The sequence below is a fragment of the Pediculus humanus genome, genomic scaffold, assembly GCF_000006295.1.
Source record: "Pediculus humanus corporis 1103172108213 genomic scaffold, whole genome shotgun sequence".
In the NCBI taxonomy this organism is placed as follows: Eukaryota; Metazoa; Arthropoda; class Insecta; order Psocodea; family Pediculidae; genus Pediculus; species Pediculus humanus.
Window position 1 is genome coordinate 222,324 of NW_002987783.1, and position 11,907 is coordinate 234,230.

Sequence of the window (11,907 nt, forward strand, 5' to 3'; positions counted from 1 at the left end):
TCTCATCAAGAATTGTTACAGATCTTATCCTTTTTTTTTTTTTTATAAAAAAAACCATATTTCAATTAATTTATCCTTTTAATACGTATTTAAGTAAATTTTCATTTTTCCCTTTTATCATCATCATCATTATTATTATTATTATTATTATTATTATTATTATTATTATTATTATTATTATTATTATCTTTTTTTTATAAATATATATTTTATTTAGTATTTCTCTCGTTTGATATTTCTATTTATAAATTCATAAAGAGTCGTTATAAAACGATCCGAAAATCAATTATTAATTTATTTAAATGTTTTTTAAACTCGAAATTGTGTTTATGATAAAACGTCAAATTTTCTAAATAAATTTATTTATAAACAAAAAATTTTTTTTTTGTAAACCTATTTTAAACCTTTTAAAACCTTTTAAACCTTTCAATCAAAAAAAAAAAAAAACAATCGAACCCTTTTCCGAAGATTATTTTTAAATATCTGTTTCATCTTAATATAATTTAATAAAATTTTTTTTTTTTTGTTAAAAAATATCATCGCCATTTTATTTATTATTTTGTTTACAGATAAATAATAAGAAAAACAAACAAACGAACAAACAAACAAGAATTGTTTTATAAAGTAACGGAAATAAGAAATAATTTTACGATGATGATGTGGACGTCAACTTTTAAAAGAACACTCATTTCTAATTTTTTCCATATTGTTGCTCTCTCTTATTGATTAAAATTCATACCCAGGTGATTTAAATTGTGATGATGATGATAATAATAATAATAATAATTTATTGGAAAACGTCGATTTATAATGAAAATAAATTGTTATTATTATTATTATTATTCAAAACTTCAAGTGATGCATATAAATAAATGAATATAATAAGAGATTTGAAACCTTGTATTTTTCACACAGAAATATATATCATTTCTGTCACTAGAGGAGAGGAGGGGACAGGGGAGGGGAGGGAAGAGAGCCCACATTGTATGCTTTCTAAGATCTATATTTATAGTCTATAATTCTTCGTAAATGTCATTAATATCTTCTTATTCATATATCACTTAATTTAAAAAAAAAAAAAAATTTATTTTAAAAGGTTTTTAAAAACGACAACAATTTTCTCCATTTTTGATTTTTCCTTTCACTCTTATTCTATTTTCTCTCACTTTCTCTCTCTCTCTCTCTCTCTCTTTCTCTTTTATTATTAGTTTTTTTTTTTTTTTTTTAAAAAAAGAAATCAAACTTTTTATGAAGAAGAAAAAAATAAACAAACAATAAAGTCCGATTTTTAAACGTGATAATAATAATAATAATAAAAAATAAAAACAAAGAAAATAATTTCGGTCGTAATGGGCGAGAAAAAAAAAAGATTTTCCATTAGAAAAATGAAAAACAAACAAACAAAAAAAAAGGTTCCCAAGGTTTTTTTTTTTTTTTTTATTAAAAGAAAAACAAAATAAAAAAAAGGTATTAGTTTAAACAATAATAATAATAATACGTTGAATTTTATATACTTAAATGATGCATTAACAAACTTATAAAGAGACATTCATTAGGTTATAGACTTTATAACGTAAAAAGATATAAAGAGTAGTGAGTTAAAAAAAAAAAAATTTTATTTTGTCTATTTACACGAAAAAAACCTTTCGCGTAAATAAATAAATTTTTTATCTCCTTCATAAACTTTTGATAATAATAATTAAAAGAAAAGAATTTTTTTTTTTTTTTTTTTTTTTGGGTAAATTAACAACAACTCGTGAAAGGAGTATCATTTTTCAATAAGTAAAATTAATTCTGTGTCGATCAGAAAAATTCTTAAAAAAAAAAAAAAAAACAAAAATCAACAACAGGAAAAACAACAACAACAATAACAACAATAACATCAACAGGGAGATATTATAAGAAGAATCGAAACATAAAACAGGCGGTGCCTTTTTAAAGAATAATGAATATTTTTAAGTTGAAAAGAAAAAGGTTTTCGTGATGCTGTCGTTGCATTTTTGCGGTAAAACGAAAATGTTTTTTTTTTAAACTGCGAAACGTCCTTCCCTTCCCCTCCTTCCTCCCCCCCAAAAAAAAAACGAAAAAAAAAAGAAAAATTCACGCATGCGAAAGTTGAGTTAGTAAAATTTTTACTTACGATTATTATGTTTGTTATATAATCGTTTGATTAAATTGCTTTTTTAAAAATATAAGAATAAAATGACCCCCGTGAGAAAACGAGAGAGAGAGAAAGAGAGAGGTTGAAAAAGAGAGAGAAAAAGAAAGAAAAATATAAAGGATCGAACGGGTTAAAGTTCAGTGAGTGCATTAATTTAAAATGCCTCAAGTTTACATAAAGATTTACCGCAATTTCACAGAGATTTTTATGCGGTTTTGAAAATCCCCCAATTTAATTTTTTTTTTGTTTTATACGTTAGAGAGAGGAGAAGAGGCAAACGGAAAGAAGGGTTGAGAGGAGAGTTAAAAAAAAAATTTTCGATTAAAAGTTAACAACAAAATTCCGATAAAAATTATTTTTTCCCCATGATTGAGTTTGTAAATCAAACAAGAGTTTATCAGCATGTAAAAAAAATTTTTTTTTTTCTTTTGTTTTATCCCGTTGTTAAAATAAAAAAAAATGGCCGAAGGTTTTGCAAAGATTTTCCGGGTTAAAAAATTTTCTTTTTTGAAAATTATAAAATTTTTCTACTGTCACGTCAAAAATACCATCTGCCACTGTCATTACTTTCCAACGTCATTTTATTTTTCTTACGAATATTTTTATTATTATTATTCTTGTTTAAATTTTTTTTTAAATAAAAATAAAAAAATACACTGGAAAAAAAATGAAAAATTTTTTCCTTTTTTTTTTTTGAAGAAGGACTGGAATTTTGTAAACATTACACACAAAAAAAAAAGTTGTATTTTTGCTTTCAGCCACGACTAAATTATTATTTATTCAAAATGTTTTTTTTTTTTTTCAATTATTATTATCATCCTCATTTTTTTTTTTTTTAAATTTACGTGTTTTCGAATAAAATTATGACTTTGATAAAAATAAAAAACGTGGTTTTAGGAAAAAAAAAAAAATTAAATAAATGCCACTGTCTGCGATCGTGATAATATTTTTTCGACTTAGTACATAAATAATTTAAAAAGTTGATAGCTTTCCCATTAAGTAAAAAAAAAAAAAAAAAAAATTATATTTTCAAAACACGTTTTCGTAAATTTTATCATGTTCTACGTAAAATATTTAATTATTTTTATTATTAAAAAAAAATACTCATCTCTGATTGGGCGATCACCGAGTTTAAAAAAAAAAAAAATTAAATACTTGTCTTTGATTGGTCGATTACCGAGTCCTTTACAAAAAAAAATACTCGTCTCTGATTGGTTGATCACCGAGTTTTTAAACCAAAAAAAAAGTACTAGTCTCTGATTGGTCGATCACCTTTCGGTCTCTGATTGGTCGGTCCTTTAACAAAAAAATTAATTACCCGTCTCTGATTGGTCCTGATTGGTAGATCATTGAGTCTTTAAACCAAAAAAAAAAGTACCCGTTTCTAATTGGTCGATCATCGAGTCTTTTAACAAAAGAAAAATATTCGTCTTTGATTGGCCGATTACCAAGACCTTTACAAAAAAAAAAAAATTAAAAACGCTTCGTTTAAATAAACGTATTGTTATAAATTTATTTAAACGTTTTAGGGATTTTAAACGACAGTACTCGAAAAAAATGATTTTATTAAAATTCGTCGTGAATCTAGAAAGAAATTTTATTTTTAAAAAAACACTTTAAAACTAAAAAGAAATTAATAAGTTTTATTATTATTATTATTAAACGCAACAATATTTTTTTATTTGACTTTTAATAAAAAAAAAAAAAAAGTTAAGCAATAAAAATGGCTGGAAAATTACTGGAAAACTCTTTTTACTAAACTTGATGAGCCGAAAAGGCTAAAAAGTAATTTATTTATTTTTTTTTTTTGCGACAACAACTTTTTGAAAACTTTTTTATTTTTAAAGACGATTAAATTCCAAAACAAATGTTTTTAAATTAAATTAAATTAATTTAAATTAAAAAAAAAAAAACAAAAACAAAAAAAACGCTTTTCCTAATATATAAATATATATTTCAAACCGGATATCACCGTTTCAAAATTCAAAATGGCGGGTTTTTTTAAAATTCGTGTTACAACCGGACAATAAAACAAAATTTTATTGTTTTTATTATGTTTTTTATTTTTATTTTAACTTCCGCATATATTTTGTCGTTTCTTCTGCTTTTATAAATTAAAAAAAAAGAAAATTTCGAAAATAATAATAATGATAATAATTTTTTTTATTTCGTTCAATCCGAGTGTAAAAAAATTTATTTATTTTTTTTGTAATGATTTATGGTGGGAAAAATTAAAAAATATGAATTTTGACGATTTAAAAGCTCAACGTAATCATCGACATTTACCAAATTAAAAAAAAAAAAAAATTAGCAGAGGATAATATATATTAATCATCGAATTTGTTTTTGTTTTGATAAAAATATTTTTTCTGAACCCACGAAAAAAAAAAAAATTTTTGGTAATTTATACGCGCCAATTAAAATACTTTTGAATCGGAATCGTTTCGACCAATCAAAACGCTTATCGCTCGTTCGTATGTTTAGCTTTCGAGAAAAAAACAAAACAAACCGATTGATTTTGCATAAGAGGATTTCGAAGCTTGAAGAAAAAAAAAATTCAAATTTTTTCCATCCCTCTCCCCACCTTAAAATATTATTATTATCATTATTATTATTAAAAAATTCACATGAAAAGATTTAAAGTGAAAACATATTATTATTATTATTATTTTTTTTTTATACATTTAATGGAAAATATCTGAAGATTAAAGTTTTTGTATGTTTTTCACGTTTTATACTTTGTTATGAAATAGTCGGCTGTTGCCTTTTAGGAAACGTTATTTTCATCATTATTATTATTATCATTATTTCTTTTTTTTTCACACACACACAAACACAAAAAAAAAAAAAATATGTTGGCGAATGTGCGTTTTAAGATTTTTTGAGTGTGTAAAAAAAAAAAAGGAAAAATTTTTTTTCCGCGTGTTAGCGTGCATGATTGCGTAGGTTCGTGCGCGTGCGAGTGAGGGAGTGTCAATGTGCGTGCGTGCGTGCGTACGTGTGTGTGTTTGTTTGTTTCTTTATAAGTAAAAGATTTTGATGAAAATTACCGCACACTTTCTTTATACGTGTACACATTAATTATTCTCTTTTAAAATATTTTCTTCTCTTTTTTCATTAGTTCATCATTTACAACTAAATAAAATTAAATTAAATGAAAAACAACTCAAATGTGAGTGAGCGAATAAAAAGAGAAAAAGGATAATGATAAAAGGAAAATATATATATATATATATGAATTAAAAAGAGATAGATATATATACGTATAACGAATTAAAAATATTAGAAACAAGGAAAAAAAAAATTTGCCACGTTGTTGCATGAATGTGCCACGACAAAAAAAAAGAAAATATTCAACTTTTCTCATTTTTATCATTATTAATATTGTTATAAAAAAGTTTTTGTTTTGTTTTTTTTTTTTATAAACAAAATTGATTTTTTTAAAGTTTTCGTTTGTCGCTTAATGCTAGATTTTTTGTTTGTTTGTTTGTTGTTGTTGTTTTAAGAAAGATCAAAGTTGTTATAAACTTTATGGCAGAAAAAAAAAAAATTAAAATCGACTTTTTTTTTTACTTTTTTTTTTTTTTTTGAAATGTTCGATTTTTTTATAATAAACTTTTTTTCCTAATGTTTTCATATAAAAGTTTTTAATTGCCTGCTGCCACGTTTAAACACGTATTTCGGTTTTCATTTTTCTTTTTTTTTTGGAAAATTTTATTACCTCACTTCAATTTTTCCTTTTTTAAAAGAAAAAAATTTATTACGTTGACAAATATTATTATTATTATTTCTTGTTTTTATTTATTTACTTAACTTATTATATACTCTATTTTTTATAGTCTACGTAACTTTAAAAAAACGAAAAGTAATTAAAAAAATATTATTATTATTATTTCTTTAATAAATAATAATAATAATTTTTTTTCTTTGGGAAAATTTACGTTACGTCACACTTTAAACTGTAACTCTAAAAAAAAATAGCGCTATATGATATTTAAAAAATTAAAATTTTTTTTAATATGCGACAATAATTTATCGTATTAATAACTTTTTAATAATAATAATAATAATAATAATAATAATAATAATAATAATAATAATAATAATAATAATAATAATAATAATAATAATAATAATAATAATAATAATAATAATAATAATAATAATAATAATAATAATAATAATAATAATAAAGTTTATGTTTTTTTTTTAATAAAAATAATTTATTAAAAATTAAATTAAATAAATTTTTTGAATTTTTTTTTCTTACTGAGCGCTATTAAATTTCTTCTTTTCTTTTCTTTTTTTTTTTGCATCCTTCTACCCCTCTCCTCCCTCTGCAACCTCGCACATTTTTTTCCTTATTCTTTAGACTTTCCTCGGAATTTTTTTTCGCTTTATTTTATATTCAAATTAAAAATAATAATAATAATATAAATAATAATAATAATAATAATAATAATAATTAACCCCGATTTTTTTTCTCCAAAATTTTCTTTTTTTTGTACTGGAAAAATGCGTTTTTATTTTTTTTCCTTTCTCTTCAAATGTTATTCATTATAAAAAAATATATAAATATATTCAAGGATCCATTTTGTTTTTGTTTTGTTTTTTTCAACTATTTAATTACGCTTATTAAAAATAATAATAATAATAATTTATAATTTTTTTCCCCGAAAAAAAAAATAGAAAATAAAGAGAAAAAGTAGGTGGAGAAAGGAAAAATTGCAATGGTGTAAAATAGAAAAAGAAAAATTGATAGGAGAAAGGAAAAAAGAGAAAGAGAGAGAGACAGGAAGGCATAGATAGAGAGAAATAGAAAAGGAAAAGAATAAAATATTGAGTGGGAATGTTAAAGAAAAAACGACTGACAGAGAGAGAGAGATAATGAAAAGAGGAAATTACTAAGAAGGAATGATAAAGAAAAAAAAAAGACAGAGAGAGAGAGAGAGATTTGTAGAGGAAAAAAGAAACAGAGAGAGAGAGGGGGGGAACAGGAAGGCATATAAAGAGCAGTAAAGAGAGCGGGAGACAAAAAGAAAGACACAGAAATAGAATGAAAATGAGATAAAAGGAAGAGATTGATAAAAAGACAGAGAGACATATTTTATATTACGATATTCACGCCAGAATAAAATCCAGGGAAATTTTTAATGATGATAATAATATTAATATTGTTGTGATCACGTGAGCAAATGTTTATAATTTTATATTATTTATAAATAATAACATTGGAACTATGGTTACCAAGTGTTTATTATGGAAAAGAAGCTTCTAGAAACTTATTCTTCTGTTTGTTTACAAACATAGTTTTTATTCATTTCATAGAAACATAATAATAACAATGAGTTCTACCTATAAAAGGAAGCAAGATACAACGGGAGAAGTTCTTCTGATTCCCTAATGTCCTGTGAATGTTACATCTTATTAATGATTGTGTTAGTGAGAGTGACGGTTAAAGGTTACTTTATGTTATCCATGATATGAGTGATAATCCTTTTTGTAATAATGCTTGCTAAAGACAATATAGAAAAATGTTCATAACAATATTAATAATAATAATAATATTTTCTTTACAACTTATCGAAATAAAAAAAAAAGAAGCCAGTTATTTCGTCGTGTCATTTAAAAATTTACAACCACGGTAAAAATAATAAAAAAAAAAAAAAAATTTATAAATATATATCTTCTGCTATTGACGGAACGTAATTAACTTCGTCGCAAAAAATAAATGAAAATTATTATTATTATCATTATTATTATTTTTATCTTAATCACTGCACTAAAAGGAGAACGATGTAAAAACGTTTTATTAGTCTCAGAAATTTAAAACTTTACTACTATTATTATTATTATCATCATCATTATCCGCAATATTAGACATTTTTGATAATTTTTAAATTTTTCCAACCGGATGTTTTTTTATTTCTAAATCGAATTTTAACGGAAATAACCCCCCCCAAAAAAAAAAAAAAAAGTAAAACGAAAATACCGAAAGAAAAGAAATTTTTTTTTCTCCCTCTCTCCTTTTTTTAAAAAAAAAATTTAATTAAAAACTATTCAAATAAAAATTTTTTAAACTTTAAACTACAGCAAACATAAAATTTATATTTTGCACCGATTTGCTAAAAAAAAAAAAGGAAAAAAGGAAAAAAAAAGGAAAATTTTCGTTAAGTGTTATAAAAATCTCATGGGAACAATTTGCAATTTAATTTTCTAATTTAAAAAAAAAAAATTTTCGACTCGGTTTTTTTTTTAATCAGAAAAAAATGTACTTTATCATTAATAGTCACGTACAAATATCAAAAAAAATTTTCTAGAAAATTCTCTCGATTTCCCCCTCGCCCCCCCGCCCCCTCCCCCGAGCCAAGGAAAACTTTTTAAAGACACGAGTACTTAAGCTTATTTTTTTTTAACTTCTCTCTCTCTCTCTTGTAAATAACACAGCAAATCTCGTGACGACTTTTTAACTCGACCGAAAATTTTTAACGAAAGGGAAGCAGGCAGCCATTTTCGAAAAAGGCGTAAATTAATTAACAATTTCATTCGTTTATTCTGTAATTAAAAATTAAATTAAGATTCCGGAGTTAAATTATAACGAATAAGTGCACGACTAAATAAAAAAAAAAAAAAAGAAAAACTGCATTTTCACCCGAATCCGACCGTAATTCGCATCGTAATCTATTAATATTATTATTATTATTATTACTACTACTACTACGATATTTCACTTACGTTTTATCAAGGTTAAAAAAAAATTTTTTTTTTCGTAACGGTCAATGTCAATTTACGAAACGAAACATATGAAAAATTTCATTTAAAATATAAAATTTGAGTGATAAAAAAATGATGACGTCATGATAGCATCGACAATTTTACCAAAGATGAAAATAAATAAAAAATAAAACGTTTTGGAGAAAAAAAAAAGTCAACAAGTTTGCACTTTTTAAGACTTTTTTTCGTCGTCGTTAAGAAAACACGTTTTTTCATATTTAGCTTATAAGAAAAGCAGTTTTTTTATTTAACGAAAGAAAACAAATTATTAACGTTTAAGGTCCCAAAAATTTGTTTCCGGTTTTAAAAAAAAACTTAAAGCACAAATGGAAATTTTTCTTTTTTTTACATGCTAAATCGATTTCGATTCTAAAATAAAAAAATTTCTTTTGCTAAATATTTATTTAATTAATTATTAATTGATGTTTAAATCAGTCATAAGTGATTTATTAAATATTTGCCCCTCGATTAATAATAAATTTTAAATTTTATATATTTCGACAAAAAAAAAAAATTTTGACGCAAAAAAAAAGAAAAATTAAATTAAATTGATAAAATGTAAAATGACTTATTTAATATTTGAAAAATTAATATAAAATTAGTTCATCTTAAATTTCTTTTTTTTCTCTCTCAAGCTAAAAGCACAAATATGATCAAACATGTCATCTCGTGTCGTTAAAAAATTTGAAATTTTGAGTAAATTTTTTTTTTTTACTACTAAGATTAATTAATCTTTTGAGTTTGGTTTAGTTTTTTTAAAAAAAAAATAAGGTTATTTAAAAGAGTTTTAAAAACTTTTCATTAGGAAACACCCCTCCCTCCTTCTAATAATCGACTCTTTGAAATTTTGAGTGGGAAAATAAGTTTTGAAAAATTGTTTTAACGTTTTTTTTTTTTTTACCGAGTGGGAAAGTTAAAATAGTTTTTCCACATCCAATCTCCACTTCTTCTTCCGTGTATTTTAATAATAATATATTTAAATATAATCTCTTACCTTTTTGCACGTGTTCCGATGATTCGTGATCTAACATGACTGCCAAATTAACACTACATTCATCTCTTGTTGAAAACATAAAAGGTATTTCATCTCCACACACAGGAACTTTTTCACACGTACACCGATTTCCGATAATATTGCACCCGAATAAATAAATCGGATTGTTACAATTTAAATTTGTACCCGGATGACCTGAAAAAACAAAATAAAAACAAACGTTTTCAACAAAAAAATTTTCACGTGACTCGTTTTTTGACGTCATTTTATTATTGAGTTTTTTTTTTTGTCAAAAAACAATTTTAATAAATATATATAGTTTCAACAAGTAATAAAAATACTGTTTAAGGGTATGTTTACAAAAAAAAAAATACCAGACGATGTTTAAACAAAAAAAAAAACCTTATACAGAAGAAGAAAAAGTAATAATAATAATAATAATTTTTTTATTTTATTTTATTTACTGAAAAATTACAAAAACCCGAAAGGGAAAATTTTTAAATATTAAAGTGATGACGTAAACGACGAATTTAAAAAACAGAAAATTTTTTTTTTAAAATGTATTGACTTAATAAAAAACGACACAGAAAGGAAAACTATTAGACTGTACAAAAAGGTTTTTAATTCGGTTTATGTATACGTAAAAAAAAAAAAAAAAATTCCCACTATGTGATATCCACGGTTGATTATTTAAACCTTTTTTAAATGAACCATAATTTCCGGTATGAAATGGGGGATTTACGACCTTGTTTTTCAAGGCTACGACCCTTACTATATATATATATATATATTTTTATTTTTAAATATAACCGAAAAATCTAGAGGAAAAGGTTCGCTGTTGTGTCTATCTAACTGTTAAAAATCCTTTTCCTATTTTAACCTTTTACTATTTCCTGGTCATGAGAGATATAAATATTACAAAAGGTTTTTCTAACGTTTCTCTCTCTCTCTCTTATCTCTTCCACATTTTCTGTTGTAACTGGCATGTTTTTTATTGTTTTTGTTGGTTGTTGTTCTTGTTGTTGTTGTTGTTGTTTTTTTTTTTTTTACAGATAAATTTAATTATTTAAAAATATAAAACGAATTTATATGAATTTTTCTTTTGATGTACATAAAAAAATACTCATTATTATCATTATTATTTAATAACGAATTAAATAATAATAATAAATTTAATAAAACTAACGTTTTGAACTCTTTTAACATTAAATACGTATATGTATGGGTGTGTGTGTGCATACTTTGAATTAACTTTAGTTAAAAGTTTCTATTTTGTTTTTTGTTTTTTTTTTCTAACTTTTTCTAGAACAAAATTATTTTCGTTAGGAAATAAGAAAAATAATTTTTAAAACTTTTTGTATTTTAATAATTTTACCGGGTATAGACAAATTTTGTTATTTTTTATTTTTTTTTCTCATTAAAATTTTTTTTTTTTTTACTCCCCGAAAGTTCTATAAAAATAAATAAGTTTAAATAATTAAAAAAATTTTTTTAATAACTTTATTAATTTTTTACCTTATGATAATTTAATTGTTTTAATTTCTTTATTATAAATTCTATTAAACTTACAACAATAAAAAAAAAATTTCCTTTTCTTTTTATATGTACATGTAAAATTAATAATAATAATAATAATAATAATAATAATAATAATAATAATAATAATAATAATATTTTCAGACACGATTACTTTAATTTTAATAATTTTTTTTTTTTTTTTATGTAATTTAGAAGCGAATAAAATTATTTTAAGTACGAACTTAATAGAATCAATAAAATAACGAAGACTACGATCGATAAAAAGGAAATGAATAAAAACGTAATGAAACTTTTTTTTTTTATAAATCAATAAACAAATTTAAAAAAGAAAAAGCAAAAAAAACAGGAAAAAAAAACCTTTTACAGGATTCGAATTTTCATATTATTTATTTATTTACAAATTAAAAAGTAAACAAAACTTTTTTTTTTCGATTCCTTT

General features: G+C 22.9%; 1 protein-coding gene across 1 annotated transcript; it reads right to left on the bottom strand.

Moving 5' to 3' along the window:
* Positions 1 to 3,410: 3,410 nt before the first annotated feature.
* Phum_PHUM444030 (uncharacterized protein) lies at positions 3,411 to 4,245 on the bottom strand (the record flags this gene model as incomplete). The annotated part of the gene is made up of 5 exons (XM_002429582.1): positions 3,411 to 3,516; positions 3,540 to 3,615; positions 3,660 to 3,745; positions 3,901 to 3,939; positions 4,238 to 4,245. The coding sequence occupies 5 exons, from the start codon at positions 4,243 to 4,245 to the stop codon at positions 3,411 to 3,413; spliced, it is 315 nt and encodes a 104-aa protein (XP_002429627.1).
* Positions 4,246 to 11,907: the final 7,662 nt, after the last annotated feature.